General features: G+C 47.7%; 1 protein-coding gene across 1 annotated transcript; it reads left to right on the plus strand.

Moving 5' to 3' along the window:
• Positions 1-4052: 4052 nt before the first annotated feature.
• Positions 4053-6615, plus strand: ZNRF4 (zinc and ring finger 4). Its single transcript, XM_012556121.1, is given in 3 exon segments — positions 4053-4365; positions 5385-5435; positions 5438-6615. Coding segments are annotated over 3 exon segments (1542 nt in total).
• Positions 6616-18209: the final 11594 nt, after the last annotated feature.

Consider the following 18209-nt stretch of genomic DNA (forward strand, 5'->3'; position numbering starts at 1 on the left):
TCTCATACAATATTTGTCCTTTTGTGATTGACTTATTTCACTCAGCATAATGTCCTCCAGTTTCATCCATGTTATGAGATGGTTCACAGATTCATGCTTTTTAACATTTTAAAGAGGTCATTTGCAGCAGATTTGCCCAATGCAATATGTCCTTTGATTTCTTGATGGCTGCTTCCGTAGGCATTGATTGTGGATCTAAGTAAAATGAAATCCTTGGCAACTTCAGTCTTTTCTCTGTTAATCATGGTACTGCTTATTGGTCCAGTTGTGAGGATTTTTGTTTTCTTTATGTTGAGGTGTAATCCATACGGAAGGCTGTAGTCTTTGATCTTCATCAGTAAGTGCTTCAAGTCCTCTTCACGCTATGATTTACATCATAGAAGTTAGGATTTACAACACAGAATAATCACGTCAGATCACAAAATGGTGGACAACCACACAATACTGGGAATCATGGCCTAGCCAAGTTGATATACATTTTTGGGGCATACAATTCAATCCAAAACATTTCCCCCTGAAGTTAGACAGGTTCTGAAGCCTCTACTACTACTACCCTTTTACACTTTTCCTTCCTCTGTTGCTCCTGGAGTTGTTGTTGTTAGGTGCTATTGAGGCGGTTCCGACTCATAGCGACCCCACGTACAACAGAATGAAACACTGCCTGGTCCTGCGCCATCCTCACAATCACTGCTATGTTTGAGCCCATTACTGCAGCCACTGTATCAACCCATCTTGTTGAGGGTCTTTCTCTTTTTTGCTTGAGCCTTCCTCCAATCCTGATACCGAGTTCTTCTTCATATAGTCTAGCGTCTCAGAGTATTTGCTCAGCATACAGATTGAATAAGTATAGTGAAATGATACAACTTTGACACACACCTTTCCTGACTCTAAACCACAAAGCATCCCCTTGTTCTGTTCGAATGACTGCCTCTTGGTCTATGTACAGGTTCCTCAAGAGCACAGTTAAGTGTTCCAGAATTTCCACTCTTTGCAATGTTATCCATAATTTATTATGATCTACATAGTCGAATGCCTTTGCATTAGTTGTGATGGTTAAGATTGTTTGTCAACTTGGCTGGCCATGAGTCTCAGTGTTTTGGCAGTTGTATAATGTTGTGATCATTTCCCTGTTGAAATTTGATATGCGATCACCCCCCTGATGGAATCTGCTGAGTGGTACCGGTAGAGGCGGGGCCTGTGGTGGCTCACCGCCCCCTCAGCTTCATCTCTCCGCCTTTTGCCAGCTACTTCCTTCCTGCTCACCTTGCCAAGGTTTTTGGCTTGTTCTGGACCCAGCAGCTGCCTCTTGTCATCTTGCCTCTGGTTCTTGGGACTTGAGCTAGCAGCTTACTTGTTGATCTTGGAATTCGTCAACCTTCACAGCCTGTGAGCCGGAGCCCTGCTCTCCAACCTGCCGACCTTGGGTTTGCCAGCTTCTGCATCTGCATGAGTTGGGAGAGGCCTCTACTCTGATCCACGGACTTGGGATGTTCTAGCCTCTACAAACGTGTGAGCTGTTTCCTTGATATAAATCTCTCTATATATATATTTATACACTTTACTGGTTTTGCTTCTCTAGAGAACCAAGCCTAAGACAATAGTCAATAAAACACAGGTAAAGATCTTTCTGGTATTCTCTGCTTTCAGCCATGATCCATCTGACATCAGCAGTGATATCCCTCATTCTACCTCCTCTTCTGAATCTGGCTTGAATTTCTGGCAGTCCCCTGTCGATGTACTGCTTTAACCATTTTTTAGTTATCTTCAGCAAAATTTTACTTGTGTGTAATCTTAATGAAATTGTTCGATAATTTCTGCATTCTGTTGAATCACCTTTGTTTGGAATGGGCACAAATATGGATCTCTTCCAGTAGGTTGGCCATGTAGCTGTCTTCCAAATTTGTTGGCATAGATGAGCTAGCACTTCCAGCGCTGCACCTGTTTGTTGAAACATCTCAATTGATATTCCGTCAATTCCTGGAGCCTTGCTTTTCACCAATGCCTTCAGTGCAGCTTGGACCTCTTCCTTCAGCACCATCAGTCCTTGATCACATGCTCCAGGTGAATATAGACCAATTGTTGTACCTCGGCTGGCCGCTTGTAAGCTTTTAAGACCCCACTGTCTAGATCTTTTTTCCCAGCTCTTCCCATGGCTCCCTCCCTCACTTCAGTTTTCTGCTCAAATGTCCCCTCCTTTGGGCGGATCTTCCTTGACCATCCCAAATAATGCTGCCCTGTCAGTCACAGCTCCTGCTTGCCTTCCTTCATAGTACTTAACACTTAGAAATGATTTTGTTTAATATATAGTTTATTTATTTAGTTTGCTTATTGACTGTGTTCTCCCTCCCAGCTAGAAGGTAACCTCTGTAAAGTCAAGGGTTTTTCTTGGTCACTGCCATATCCCCAGTGCCTAAGATGGCACCTGGCACACAGTAGGTTCTCAAGAAATAAAAGAAACTTGTGTATCATGGTAAAGAGGGCAGGCCCTGGAGTCAGACTGTCCAGCGTATATCCTGGGTCTACTACTTTCTAACTATGTGACCTTGGGCAGGGTTCTTGAAGCACCTGGGCCTCAGTTTCCTCATCTGTGAAATGGGTTGGCCATCAACATCATAGCATCATCATGAAGGTTAAATGGGTTCATGTGTCTTGAGTATTAAGCACAGGACCTGGCACACAATAAAAACTAAAAACTGAACCCGTTGCTGCCAAGGTGGCTCCGACTTATAGCGACCCTGTGTGTTACAGAGTAGAACTGTTCCATCGGGCTTCCTTGGCTGGAATCTTCACAGAAGCAGATCGCCCGGCCTTTCTTCTGCAGCACTGCTGTATGGGTTCAAACCACCCATGTTCATGAGAGCAGCTGAGCGTGAACTGCTTGTGCCACCCAAGCACCTTTGGCACACAGTACACCCAGTAGGTGCTCAGTAAATATCAACTCATCATTTGTTGACACAAGAGCTACCTAGATAACACAGGAAAGCCCAGCCCACTAGAGTTAGGAGACATGAATTTGAGCCTTGGCTTTGTCCCCGAGTCCCTGAGTGAACTTGGGTGGTCCCTTCTTCTCTCTGGGCCACATTTCCCCAGCTGTCCACTGAGGAGGTGTGTCTGAGTTTCCTCGTGCTGCTGTAACAGAAATATCATAAGGGGGTGGCTTTAACAAACAGAAATTTATTTCCTCACAGTTTAGGAGGCTAGAAATCTGAATTCAGGGCACTGGCTCCAGGGGAAGGCTTTGTCTCTGTCGGCTCTGGGGGAAGGTCCTTGTCTCTTCAGCTCCTGTCCTTGGTTCCTTGGTGATCTTCATGTGGCGTGGCGTCTGTATTCCCTCATCTGGGCTTGCTTGCTTCTGTGCCTAATCTGCTCTTTTTATATCCAAAAAGTGATTGGTTTAAAACATCCTATGGTGATATGGCCTTATTAGCATAACAAAGAAAGCCCTATTCCCAGATGGGATTACAGGTGTGTGGTTGGGTGTAAAGTTGATTCCAACTCATAGTGACTCCATGTGACAGAGTAGAACTGCTTCATTGAGTTTCCTAAGTAGAAATCTTTTTTTTTTTTTTAAACAAGATAATACATGTTCATTGCCTTGAAAAATACACTTAGGCATAAGAAGAAAACAGAAATTATCTATAATTCCACTATTCAGAAATAACATTTTTCATATTTTTGTGAGGCTGTGATCTCCAGGTCTTCCTCTGCAGAGCTGCTGGGTGGGTTCGAACTGCCGACCTTTCACTTAACAGCCGAGCGCTTATCCACGGCACCACCAGGGCGCCTCTCTACAGGTATATGGGATAGGATTTACAACACGTGTTTTTAGGGGACACAGTCCAATCCCTAACAGAGTGAGACACGGTCACGTCAGACTCCCAGGCAGTGTGGGTCGTCAGTGGGTTTTCTTTCTACTCCCCGGCGTGGCCTGGGTAGAAAGGGATCGCCGGACAGGGCAGTGGAGTGTGTGAGAGCCCAAAGGCATCACCCTCTGCAGACACATTCCTCCCCTCAACAGTGTCTTCTGTCTCCACGAGTTTAATTATCGCGGCATGAACAAGGGGACCTTGGAGGGGGAAAGGCGGGAAGAGAAACGCAGCAGCCCGACCCTTGGCAGCGTGTCTGTTTGTCCGTTTCATTTCCAGCCAGACGTCTGGCCTGGTGGGGGCCAGGCTGGGAGAAATCCAGTGGGCAGAAAAGTCTTGGGGAGCTCAGAGCAGGAGAAGGTGAGAGTCTGCTACCACCACCACCAACAGCCATGTATGTGCTGGGCCCTGTGCCGGGGCCTGGGAACGGACAGTGGGGACAGACAGCGTCTTCGAGGAGCCCATAGTCTGATGGCGGAGGCAGACAGCAAACAAGGAGGTGAGGCGCTATGGTGGAGAAAAAGCACAGGAAGGAGATAGAGAGAGGTCATGGCTTTGGATTAGGTCATTGGAAAATCTGGACATCGGACGGGGTGCAGGAGCTGACCAGGTAAGGAATAGGGGGAAATGGTCCCAGGCAGACTGAAGAGCTCGTGCAAAGGCCCTGAGGCATACCTATGCGTACCTGGGGGAAGAGTGGTCCAGGCAGTGGGAACAGCCCGTGCAAAGGCCCTGGGGCAGGACTGTGCCTGGTGAGTTGGAGGGATAGCTATGAGGCCCGTGTGGCTGGAGCTGAGTGAGGAGGGGGAGAGAGGAGGAGGGGAGGGCATGGAGGAAATGGAAACTGACTATGCAAGGGAAGTGGAGAGGGCTTCTTGGAGGAGGTGACATTTGAGCAGAGACTTGGATGCTGAGGAGCCAGCTATGGGGAGATCTGGGGAGAACAGCATTCCAGACAGAGGGAACAGCCTGTGCAAAAGCCCTGCAACAGGACTGTGCCTGGTGAGTCGGAGGGACAGCAAGGAGGCCTGCATGGCTGGAGAAGAGTGAGCGAGGGGGAGAGAGGAGGAGCGGAGGGCAGGGAGGGAAGAGAGGAGGCCAGGAATTTGGTTTTAAGAATTGGCCTCATGGAGGATGCAACCTGAACAAGCCCAGGTACCTTGGGGGTCTCAGCTGGGGGTAACGTTGGGTCACTGGGAGGCTCTGGATGCTGGAGAATCCAGCCCACACCATGACCTTGCTGGGCCCAGGAGCCTACAAGAAATTCTTCCACAGGCTGCCCAGTCCCCAGGTCAGGACCCAGGAGTTCTTTCTCGGCCCCTGGCCCAGGCAGCAGGAGACTCCAAGGGGACAGCAGGCAACCGGACGATGTCACAGAGGCTAAAAGCATCTAGAACCCTCGGGGGTTCCTGGCCCCGAGTCATCTGCAGGCAAGGTGGCCTGAGTCAGCTCCTCCTGAGACGGGCCTTCCAAGACACAATGCACCCTGGGGTGCCACCAGGAGCCGTCTCTGCATAGGGCCGCCCCACTCCCAGCCCCTCGGCTCGCCTGCCTCTGAACGCCCGTTCCAGCTCATCTCCATTAGCAATCCAGCCACGGTCCCCCAGGGCGGCCCTGGAGATGCCCGAGGGCCTCCTTTCTGTTGTCCCCAGTGGGACCTAGCTCGACACAGCCACAGGGGCTGGCCATGGGGAGACAGTGGCCAGGCCCGGCCCTGGCGGTCATCAAGACCTCACTGATCCTGCTGGTACTGCTAGCTCCCTCGCAGGCCGTGGTGCGCGCCATACTGGACGGTAACTCCAGCACCGTGGACTTTGCCGATCTGCCCGCCCTCTTTGGGGTCCCCCTGGCCCCCGAGGGTCTCCGGGGCTACCTGATGGAGGCCAAGCCGGCCAACGCGTGCCAGCCTATTGAGAGGCCGAGGCTGGGCAACAGCTCACTGGGCGCCATCGTCCTGATCCGCCGCTATGACTGCACGTTCGACCTGAAGGTGCTGCACGCCCAGCGGGCCGGCTTCGAGGCGGCCATTGTACACAATGTCCGCTCCGATGACCTGGTGCGCATGGCCCATGTGTACGAGGACCTGCGGCGCCAGATCGCCATTCCCTCGGTGTTCGTGGGCGAGGCCGCCTCTCAGGACCTGCGGGTCATCGTGCGCTGCGACAAGTCGGCCCACGTGCTTCTCCTGCCCGACCACCCGCAGTGCTCTGACCTGAACTGCCATCCCGTGCTGGCCGTGTCCTGGGTGCTGGGCCGTGCCTTGGCCCTGCTCACCTCCGCCTTCCTCGTCCTGCGCCGCGTGTGGCACTGGCTGTGGGCCTGGTGGCGCCGCGGGCCCGCAGTCAAGGCGCCCACCCGGCAGAAGGCCCAGGTGCGCACCTTCACCCGGCACAACGACCTGTGTGCCATCTGTCTGGACGAGTATGAGGAGGGTGACCAGCTCAAGATCCTGCCCTGCTCCCACACGTATCACTGCAAATGCATTGACCCCTGGTTCGCCCAGGCTGCCCGGCGCACCTGCCCGCTGTGTAAACAGTCGGTGGCCAGCACCGAGGACGGCTCCGAGTCCACCGTCGAGAGCTTCGGCGACGAGGATGCCGCCCTTCCCGGCCACCAGCCGCCCATCTGGGCCATCCAGGCCCGGCTGCGCTCCCGGAGGCTGGAGCTACTGGCCCGAGCCAGCCCGCACCGCCACTGCAGCGCTGGGCCTGTGGGGGTGTCCTCAGAGAGGGCCGCCCCGCCCCGCTGAGGCCTGCGGAAGGCGCCGGGCAGGAGCGTGTGCACACGCAGAATGTTTCTAGTCTGGAGGGAATAAAGTGGATTGGAAAGTGGATTCTCACCCTCGCTGCTGTTTGACTGCTAGGCCTTTAAGGAGGGGAACCCATCTGGTGCCGGAAGCCAGCTGAGCATAACGCTGGCGCCCAGTGTCTGCAGGTCGGTGAGGAGATGGGGGCTGCGGGATATTTTCAGGGCTGCTGTGGCCACTGGGGAGCCCTGGTGGCGCAGTGGTTAAGAACTCGGCTGCTAACCAAAAGATCGGCAGTTTGAATCCACCAGCCGCTCCTTGGAAACCCTGTGGGGCAGTTCTACTCTGTCCTATAGGGTTACTATGAGTCAGAATCGACTCAACGGGTTTTGTTTTGTTTTGGGGTATCTGAGGCCTTGATCGCCAAGCTAAGGGTCTGTGTATTCACGAATTCACTCATTTCTTTTTTCAGCAAACACCGCCTGGTGCCCCCCAAGGCTGGCCCTGAGCTGGACAAGGCCAGGGCCCCCAGGGTGTCTGTGGATGTGGAATCAACCTGCCTTTTCCTCATCAGGGCTGTCGTCTGTGGGAATTGGGCTGTCCAGGGCTGGTGTCTTAGTTCTCTAGTGCTGCTATAATACAAATATCACAAGGGGGTGGCTTTAACAAACAGAAATTTATTCTCTTGAAGATAGGAGGCTAGAAGTCCTAATTCAGAGCGTCGGCTCCAGGGGAAGGATTTCTCTCTATGTGAGGACTGGAGGAAGGTCCTTGTCTCTTCAGCTTCTTCTTCCTGGTTCCTTGGAGATCTCTTGGCATCTATCCTACCCCATTTCTGCCTCTCTCACTTGTTTGATCTCTATCTCAAAAGAGATTGACTCAAAATACATCCTACACTAATCCCGCTTATTAACATAACAAAGACAAGCCATTCTCAAATGGTATTATAACCACAGGCTTGTTGTTATTGTTAGGTGACATCAAGTTCAGTCCCCACTCACAGCAAACCTATGTACAACAGAACCAAACACCACCCAGTCCTGCGCCATTCTCACATTGTTGCAGCCACTGTGTCGATCCATCTCATTGAGGGTCTTCCTCTTTTTCGCTAACCCTCTACTTTACCAAGCTTGATGTCCTTCTCCAGGGACTGGTCCCTCCTGAAAACATGTCCAGAGTATGTGACAAAGTCTCGCCATCCTCACTTCCAAGGTGCACTCTGGTTGTATTTCTCCCAAGACAGATTTGTTCATTCTTTTGGCAGTCCATGGTATAGTCAATATTCTTCGCCAACACCACAATTCAAAGGTGTCAATTCTTCTTCGGTCTTCCTTATTCATTGCCCAGCTTTCACATGTATATGAGGCGATTGAAAACACCATGGCTTGGGTCAGGTGTACTTTAGTCTCTAAAGTGACATCTTTGCTGTTTAACACTTTAAAGAGGTCTTTTGCAGCAGACTTGCCCGATGTAATGCGTCTTTTGATTTCATAATTGCTGTTTCCATGGGCATTGATTGTAGATCCAAGTAAAATGAAATCCTTGACAACTTCAATCTTTTCTGCATTGATCATGATGTTGCTTATTGGTCCAGTTGTGAGGATGTTTGTTTTCTTTATGTTGAGGTGTAATCCATACTGAAGGCTGTGGTCTTTGATCTTCATCAGTAAGTGCTTCAAGTCCTTTTCACTTTCAGCAAGCAAGGTTGTGTCATCTGCATAACGCAGGTTGTTAATGAGACTTCCTCCAATCCTGATGCCCCGTTCTTCTTCGTAAGTCCAGCTTCTTGGATTATTTGCTCAGCATACAGATTGAATAGGTATGGTGAAAGGATACAACCCTGACGAACGCCTTTCCAGACTTTAAAACATGCAATATCCCCTTGTTCTGTTCAAACAACTGCCTCTTGATCTACGTACAGGTTCCTCATGAGCACAATTAGGTGTTCTGGAATTCCCGTTCTTCGCAATGTTCCCCATAATTTGTTATCATCCGCACAATAAAATGCCTTTGCATAGTCAATAAAACACAGGTAAACATCTTTCTGGTAGTCTCTGCTTTCAGCCAAGGTCCATCTGACATCAGCAATAATATCCCTTGTTCCATGTCCTCTTCTGAATCCAACTAGAATTTCTGACAGTTCCCTGTTGATGTACTGCCACAGCTGCTCTTGAATGATCTTCAGCACAATTTTACTTACTTGTGATATTAATGATACTGTTTGATAATTCCCACATTAGTTTGGATCACCTTTCTTGGAAATAGGCATAAATATGGATCTTTTCTAGTCCGTTGGCCAGGTAGCTGTCTTCCAAATTTCTTGGCATAGACGAGTGAGCACTTCCAGCGCTGCATCCGTTTGTTGAAACAACTCAGTTGGTATTCCATCAGTTCCTGGAGTCTTATTTTTCGCCAATGCCTTCAGTGCAGCTTGGACTTCTTCCTTCAGTACCATTGGTGGTCTTGATCATATGCTACCTCCTGAAATGGTTGAACATTGACAAATTCTTTTTGGTACAGTGACTCTGTGTATTCCTTCCATCTTCTTTTCATGCTTCCTGTGTCATTTGGAATTTTCCCCATAGAATCCTTTAATATTGCAATTCGAGGGTTGAATTTTTTCTTCAGTTCTTTCAGCTTGAGAAATGCTGAGCATGTTCTTCCCTTTTGGTTTTCTATCCCCAGGTCTTCGCACATGTCATTCTAGTACTTTGCTTTGTCTTCTCGAGCAGCCCTTTGGAATCTTCTGTTCAGCTCTTACTTCATCATTTCTTCCATTTGCTTTAGCTACTTGATGTTCAAGAGTAAGTTGCAGAGTCTCTTCTGACATCCATTTTGGTCTTTTCTTTCTTTCTTTCCTGTCTTTTTAATGACCTCTTGCTTTCTTCATGTATGATGTCCTTGATGTCATTCCACAACTGGTCTGGTCTTTGGTCATTAGTGTTCAACGCATCACATCTATTCTTGAGATGGTCTCTAAATTCAGGTGACATATACTCAAGGTCATACTTTGGCTCTCGTGGACTTGTTCTAATTTTATTCAGTTTCAGCCTGAACTTGCATATGAGCAATTGATGGTCCGTTCCACAGTCGGCCCCTGGCCTTGTTCTGACTGATGATATTGAGCTTCTCCATCATCTCTTTCCACAGATGTAGTCGATTTGATTCCTGTGTACTCCACTGGTGAGGTCCACATGTCTACTCACCTTTTATGTTGTTGGAAAAAGGTATTTGCAATGAAGGAGTCGTTCGTCTTGCAAAGTTCTGTCATGCGATCTCCAGCATCGTTTCTATCACCAAGGCCATATTTTCCAACTACTGATCCTTCTTCTTTGTTTCCAACTTTCACATTCCAATCACCAACAATTATCAATGCATCCTGATTGCATGTTTGATCAATTTCAGACTGCAGAAGTTGGTAAAAATCTTCAAATTCCTCATCTTTGACCTTAGTGGTTGGTGTGTAAATTTGAATGGTAGTAGTATTAACTGCTCTTCCTTGTAGGCATATGGATATTATCCTATCATTCACGGCGTTGTACTTCAGGATAGATCTTGAAATGTTCTTTTTGATGATGAATGCAACGCCATTCCTCTTCAAGTTGTCATTCCCAGCTTTCTACACCATATGATTTTCCAATTCAAAATGGCCAATACCAGTCCATTTCAGCTCACTAATGCCTAGGATATCAATGTTTATGCATTCCATTTCATTTTTGATCATTTCCAATTTTCCTAGATTCATACTTTGTACATTCCACGTTCCAATTATTAATGGATGTTTGTAGCTGTTTTTTCTCATTTTGAGTCGTGCCACATCAGCAAATGAAGGTCCTGAAAGCTTTACTCCATCCATGTCATTAAGGTCAACTCTACTTTGAGGAGGCAGCTCTTCCCCAGTCATCTTTTGAGTGCCTTCAAACCCAAGGGGCTCATCTTCCAGCACTATATCAGATAATATTCCACTGCTATTCATAAGATTTTCAATGGCTAATTCTTTTCAGAGGTAGACTGCCGGGGGTTTTTTCCTAGTCTGTTTTAGTCTGGAAGCTCAGCTGAAACTTGTCAGCCATGGGTGACTGTCTTAGTCATCTAGTGCTGCTGTAACAGAAATACCACAAGTGGATGGCTGTAACAAACAGAAGTTTATTCTCTCAGTCTAGTAGGCTAGAAGCTCGAATTCAGGGCACCAGCTCCAGGGGAAGGCTTTCTCTGTTGGCTCAAGAGGAAGGTCCTTGTCAGCAATCTCCCCCTGGACTAGAAGCTTCTCTGCACAGGAACCCCAGGTTAAAAGGACAAACTCTGCTCTCGGTGTTGCTTTCTTGGTGGTATGAGGTCTCCCGTCTCTCTGCTCACTTCTCTCTTTTATATCTCAAAAGAGATTGGCTCAAGACACAATCCAGTTTTGTAGATTGAGTCCTGCCTCACTAACACAATTGCTTCTTATCCCACCTCATTAACATCATAGAGGTAGGATTTACAACACATAGAAAATCACATCGGATGACACAATGGTGGACAATCACAATACTGGGAATCATGGCCTAGCAAAATTGATACACATATTTTTTGGGGACACAATTCAATCCATGACAGTGACCCTGCTGGTATTTGAATACTGGTGGCATAGCTTCCAGCATCACAGCAACACCCGAGCTGCCACAGTATGACAAACTGACAGATGCACAGGGGACACCGTAATTAAAAGGCATCATTTCTTCTTCAGTCTTCCTTCTTCCTTGTCCAGCTTTCACATGCATATGAGATGATTGAAAATACCATGGCTTGGGTCAGGCGCACCTTAGTCCTCAAAGTGATACCTTTTCTCTGTTCATCATGATGTTGCTTATTGGTCCAGTTGTAAGGATTTTCGTCTTCTTTATGTTGAGGTATAAGCCATACTGAACCACAAGCATAGAAGTTAGGATTTACAACATGTATTTTTAGGGGACACAATTCAATCCATAACAGCTGGTTCTTGTTCCTTTCCTGTTGGATCAGACCTCCTCATATCGCCGTGAGATAGGCATGTTAATCTCACCTTTCAGATGAAGAACAGAGAGGTTAAGCATGTGACCTGAAGCCACACAGCATGCCAGAGGCTGAGCCAGGATTTGAACCCAGGTCCACAGAACCCTGTGGGGTTTACATTTTCAATTTCCTGCCTCTTGACCCATACTTAACAAGCCATTATCAAGAGAGAGCCCCACCCTTGTGGCATTTACTAGTTAGTGAGTTGCTGTGTCTATTTGCATTCCCACCAGCTGTGAATGAGAGTTCCAGTTGCTCTGTATCCTTGTCAACATTTGGCATCGTCAATTTTTAAAATTTTAGCCGTCAAGTTGCCAAGGATGTCACTTTGATGAGTAAGGGGTACCTGACCCAAGCTATGGTGTTTTCAATCACCTCATATGCATGTGAAAGCTGGACAATGAAAAAGGAAGACCGAAGAAGAATTGATGCCTTTGAATTAGGGTGTTGGCGAAGAATATTGAATATGGCATGGGCTGCCAGAAGAATGAACAAATCTGTCTTGGAGGAAGTTCAGCCAGAATGCTCCTTAGAAGTGAGGATGGCGAGACTTCAACTCACGAACTTTGAATGTGTTATCAGCAGGGACTAGTCCCTAAGGGAAGGACATCATACTTGGTGTCTTGGTTATCCAGTGCTGCTATAACAGAAATACCACAAGTGGAAGGCCTTAACAAAGAGAAATTTGTTCTCTTACAGTCTAGGAGGGTAGAAGTTCGAATTCAGGGTGCCAGCTCCAGAGGAAGGCTTTCTCTCTCTATTGGCTCTGGTGGAAGGTCCTTGTCATCAATCTTCCCTGGTCGAGGAGCTTCTCGGAGCAGGGACCCCAGGTCTAAAGGACACACTCTGCTCCTGGCACTACTTTCTTGGTGGTGTGAGGTCCTCCTGTCTCTTTGCTTGCTTCTCTCTTTTATATCTCAAAGGAGATAGACTTAAGACACAACCTAATCTTGTAGATTGAGTCCTGCCTCATTAACATAACTGCCTCTAATTCTGCTTCACTAACATGATAGAGGTAGGATTTACAACACATAAGAAAATCACATCAGGTGACAATACGGTGGACAATCACACAATACTGGGAATCATGGCCTAGCCAAGTTGATACATATTTTTGGGGGACACAATTCAATCCATAAGACTTGGTAAAGTAGAGGCTCAGCAAAAGAGAGGAAGACTCTCAGTGAGATGGATTGACACAGTGGGCGCAACAATGAGCTCAAACATAGCAACCATTGCGAGGATGGTGCAGGACCGGGCAATGTTTCATCCTGTTATACATAGGGTCTCTACAAGGTGGAGCCAACTCGATGGCACCTAACAATCATAACAACAGTCCCCATGAGTTGGAACAACAAGGTGATGGGGTAGCAGGTCACAGCGGTGGGATATCGAACTTAGGGGCGATCAGGGAGGGCTTCCCTGAGAAGGTGATATGTGGCAGAATGCTGAAGGATGGGAAGGATGCAGCCATGGGAATATGTAGCAAGAATTACAAGTGCAAAGGCCGTGAGGTGAGGTGGGAAGTGCTGAGAAGGGCAGCACAGCTGGAGAGGAGTGCGTTGGACTGGGACAGAAAGGAGATGAAGTTAGAGAGGAAATGGGGCCAGAAGAAGCAAGAACAAAGGAGTGCCGTGGAAGGAGGTTTTAATGTCAGGCGCATTAAGATATAAGTTACATGCAGTACAACCATCTGTTTTCAGTTTCCTTTGAGTTTTGACAAATGCAGAGTCATGTAACCACCAATCACATCAAGATACAGAACAGTCTCATCACTCAAAAAATTTTTCAAGTATCCCTTTGTGCTGTGCTGGGGACACAGCTGTGATCTACCCCCTGGTCCCCAGTCGAACCCCTGGCAACCACTGATCTAGTCTCTGTCCCTGTAGCTTTGCCTTTTTTTTCCAGAATGGCATGTAAGTGTCATGCAATTATACAGTGTGCAGCCTCTTGGCATCCAGCTTCTCTCACTCAGCATAATGCCTTTCAGATTCATCCAAATTGCTGCATGTATCAATACCTCATTCCTTTTTATTGCTGAGTAGTATTCCATTATATGGATGGACCACAGTTCGTTTATCCATTCATCCGTTGAAGGTCATTTGGATTGTTTCCAGTGTGGCATATGTCTTAGTTTCTCAGTGTTACTGTAACAGAAATACCACAAGGGGGTGAGTCTAACAAACAGAAATCTATTTGCTTACAGTTCAGGAGGCTAGAAGTCCAAATTCAGGGCACCGACTCTTGGGGAAGCTTTGTCTCTCTGTCAGCCTCGAGGGAAGGTCCTTGTCTCTTTTCAGCTTCTATTCCTTGGTTCCTTGGAGATCTTCATGTGGCATCACCTTCCCCATTTGTGCTTGCTTCTGTGTCGAATCTGCTCTCTGTATATCGCAAAAGTGTTTGGGTTTAAGAGATACTGTACACTGATACTACCTTCTTAACATAACAAAGAAAACCCTATTCCCAATGGGGTTACATCCACAGGTATACTCAAAACCAAACCCCTTGCTGTTGAGTCAATTCTGACTCATAGCAATTCTACATGACAAAGTAGAACTGCCCCATGGGGATTCCAAGATTGCCACATCTTTTTTCTACATAGCAGCTGGTGGGTTTGAACCGCTGACCTTTCGGTTAGCAGCTAAGCATTTAATCACTGAGCCACTAGGGCTCACTTCCCACAGCTATGGGGTTAGGATTTACAACACATATTTTGGTGGAACACAATTCAATCCATAACAGTTGGATTATGAAGACAGCTGCTGTAAACATTCACGTACAGGTTTTTGTGTGGATGTGTGTTTTCACTTCTCTTGGATAAATACCTGGTAATGGGATTGCTGGATTGCTTGGTAAGTGTATGTTTAACTTCACAAGAAACCACCAAACTGTTTTCCAAAGTGTCTGCACCATTTTGCATTCCCACCAGCAGTGGTTGAGCGTTCCAGTTGCTCCACAGCTTCATCAACACTTGACATCGTCAGTTTTTAAAATTTTAGCCATCTAGTCAGCTGCTAATCAAAAAAGGTCAGCAGTTCAAATCCACCAGTCATTCCTTGGAAAGCCTACGGAGCAGTTTAACTCTGTTCTATAGGGTTGCTATGAGTCAGAATCGACTTGATGGCAACGGGTTTTGGTTTTGAAGTCACCATGAGTGGGAGTCGACTCCATGGCAACTGGTAGCGGTAGTCCAGTAAGTGTGAAGTGATATTTCGCTGTGGTTTGACTGCACATTTCTCTAATGACTAATGACATTGAGCATCTTTTCATGTGCATATCTGCCACCTGTAGATCTTTCCTGGTGAAGTGGTAGTTCAAGTCTTTTGCTCCAGGGAGAGGCATGAGCTGATTGATGCTTTTAAAAGCTTCCTTTGATCGTAGATTGATGGGAGCTGTCATGGATTGAATTGTGTCCCCCCCAAAATATCTGTCAACTTGGTTGGGTCATGATTCCCAGTATTGTATGATTGTGTACCATTTTGTAATCTGATGTGATTTCCTTATGCGTTGTAAACTCTTATCACTATGATGTAATAAGATGGAATTAGTGGCTGTCATACCGATGAGGTCTACAAGATTAGATAGTGTCTTAAACCAATCTCTTTTGAGATATAAAAGAGAGAAGCAAACAGAGACACATGGGAACCTCATACCACCAAGAAAGTAGTCCTGGGGCAGAGTGTGTCTGTTGGGCCTGAGGTTCCTGCGCTGAGATGCTCCCAGACCAAGGGAAGATTGATGACACGGACTTTCCTCTAGAGCTGACAGAGAGAGAAAGTCTTTCCCTGGAGCTGATGCCCTAAATTTGGACTTGTAGCCTACTGGACTGTAAGAGAATAAATTTCTCTTTGTTAAAGCCATCCGCTTGTGGTATATCTGTTATAGCAGCACTAGATGACTAAGACAGGGGCCAAGAGCGGAAGAGAGAGAAAGGAAATAATTGCACTGGTCCACGTGGGCAATGATGGGGCTGGATCCAGGTGGAGGCAGAGGAGAGGTAAGAACTGTGTGGATTCTAGAGGCAAAGCTGTTGGCTGAGATCTGGAGGGGCCAGAAAAGAGGCTCATTCCACTTACAGCTGAGAAAACAGGCCTAGAGAGGGAAAGCAACTTGCCCAATGTCATACAGCAGGTTAGTAACAGAGCTGGGATTCAAACCCATCTCTGAGGACCCTCTGACCAGACCTCAGTCTACTGTGTGGGTATCTGAACTCAAAAGGGCTTTCAGAGGGCTTTGGAATGTTGAGGAACAGCAGCTCTGTCTATCCGGATGCTCAGGAGTCCTCGACTCCCCTGTCTCTTTCTCTCTCACCACCATGCAGTCCCTCAGTGAGTTCCATCAGCTCACCCTCAAAGTCTATCCTGAATCCACCCACTTCTCCCCCACCTCTGCCTGCACCTGGTCCAGCCCCATCATCGCCCACCTGGACCAGAGCAATTGCCTCCACCTGGTCACTGATCCCGCCCTCGCCCTCACAGGCTGTTCGCCCCACAGCAGCCAGAGGGCGCCCGTGAACACCTGAGTTAGGGCCCGTCCCTCCTTTGCTCACAGCCCTCCAGGGCTCCCACCTCCCTCGGGTAAAAGCTCAAGACGAAGCTGGTTAGACTGGAGTGTCAGGGAAGTCTTCCCAGGGAGGAGGAGTCTATGCCAAGACCCAAAGGATAAAACAGAAGCAGTTGGGCAAGGCTGGGGAGGATGTTCCAGGTGGATGGAACAGCATGTGTGAGAACCCAGAGTCCCCAAAGGCACAGGGGTTCTCAACCTTATTGAAATGCCTCCACCAACACACACATACTTCAAGTTTATAACAAATAAAACTCTTTTCAGCAGAAATGTTTTGGCTCCATCCTTTCACCACATTTATTCAATCTGTATGCTGAGCAAATAATCCAAGAAGCTGGACTATATGAAGAAGAACCGGGCATCAGGATTGGAGGAAGACTCATTAACAACTTGTGATATGCAGACGACACAACCTTGCTTGCTGAAAGCAAAGAGGACTTGAAGCACTTACTGATGAGGATCAAAGACCACAGCCTTCAGTATGGACTACACCTCAACATACAGAAAACAAAAATCCTCATAACTGGACCCATAAGCAACATCATGATAAACGGAGAAAAGATTGAAGTTATCAAGGATTTCATTTTACTTGGATCCACAATCAACGCCCATGGAAGCAGCAGTCAAGAACTCAAATGACACATTCCATTGGGCAAATCTGCTTCAAAAGACCCCTTTAAAGTGTTAAAAAGCAAAGATGTCACCTTGAAGACTAACGTGTGCCTGACCCAAGCCATGGTATTTTCGACGGCCTCATATGCACGCGAAAGCTGGACAATGAATAAGGAAGATCGAGGAAGGATTGATGCCTTTGAATTATGGTGTTGGTGAAGAATATTGAATATACCATGGACTTACAGAAGAACAAACAGATTTATCTTGGAAGAAGTACAGCCAGAGTGCTCCTTAAAAGGGAGGATGGTGAGATTTCGTCTCACATACTTTGGACATGTTATCAGGAGGGACCAGTCCCTGGAGAAGGACATCATGCTTGGTAGAGGGTCAGCGAAAAAGAGGAAGACTCTAACGAGATGAATTGACACAGTGGCTATAACGATGGGCTCAAGCATAGCAATGATTGTGAGGATGGTGCAGGACCGGGCAGTGTTTCTTTCTCTTGTACTTAAGGTCACAGTAGGACCTGTTATAATCACCCTCACTTTTCAGATGAGAAAACTGAGACCCAGGAAGGCTAAGAGACTTGCCTCAGGTCAAAGAGCTCAGAAGGGACAACGCTGGGATTCAAACCTAAGAAGCCCATCTCCTGAAGTTGTTTACTTCCCTTCTACGCCCTCCCCAGGAAGAACAGTTGGATGAAGGAGTGAATGATGGAAACAAGGGCAGAGTGTTCCACCCTCCCAGGCCCGGTTGCCTAGGACCTTCCTCACCCTGGGCTGTGTCCCATCTCCACCTCCTGTCCCCCTTTAGTGGGTGCCAATCCTCTCCTATGTGGGCAGAGAATAGCATGGTCCTCACCTCCTCTATGGCACACCCTATGCTCCTAGTGATACATCCTGTGAGAGGTGGATTACAAGGAGCTATTGCTGCTGTTCCTGGACTACACTGGAGGCAGCTGCAAAATGGTGGAGGCCAAAGGAGGCTGCCCGCTAAGCTCCTGGGCGTCAGGAAGGGGGTGAGAAGGCGGTGATTCATCACCTGCTCCTCCTTCCTCCCTCCTCCTCCATCCTGCCTCCTCCCCACGCCCTGTCCTCTTCCCTGCTCACTCCTCCCGGCCTCCCAGCCAGGCCCAGGAGGGGAGGACGTTTTTAGGAACAGATGGCTGCCTTCCTCACCCAGCGCTCTGCCAGTTAATTAACGCTGCCTGTAATTAAACTTCCCACAAATTAGCTGTCAGCTATGCTAAAGGGAACCGTCCCTCTCAAATGCCACCTTGACTTGCTGAATTGTGAGCTTTGTCAACAAAATAATTAAAAGCAGAGGACGACAACCATTTTTCCCCCCAATATCTCTATCTGTGTCCACGACCCAACGGTCGCAACCAG

The sequence above is a fragment of the Trichechus manatus genome, unplaced genomic scaffold (genome assembly GCF_000243295.1).
Source record: "Trichechus manatus latirostris isolate Lorelei unplaced genomic scaffold, TriManLat1.0 scaffold00057, whole genome shotgun sequence".
Classification (NCBI taxonomy): domain Eukaryota; kingdom Metazoa; phylum Chordata; class Mammalia; order Sirenia; family Trichechidae; genus Trichechus; species Trichechus manatus.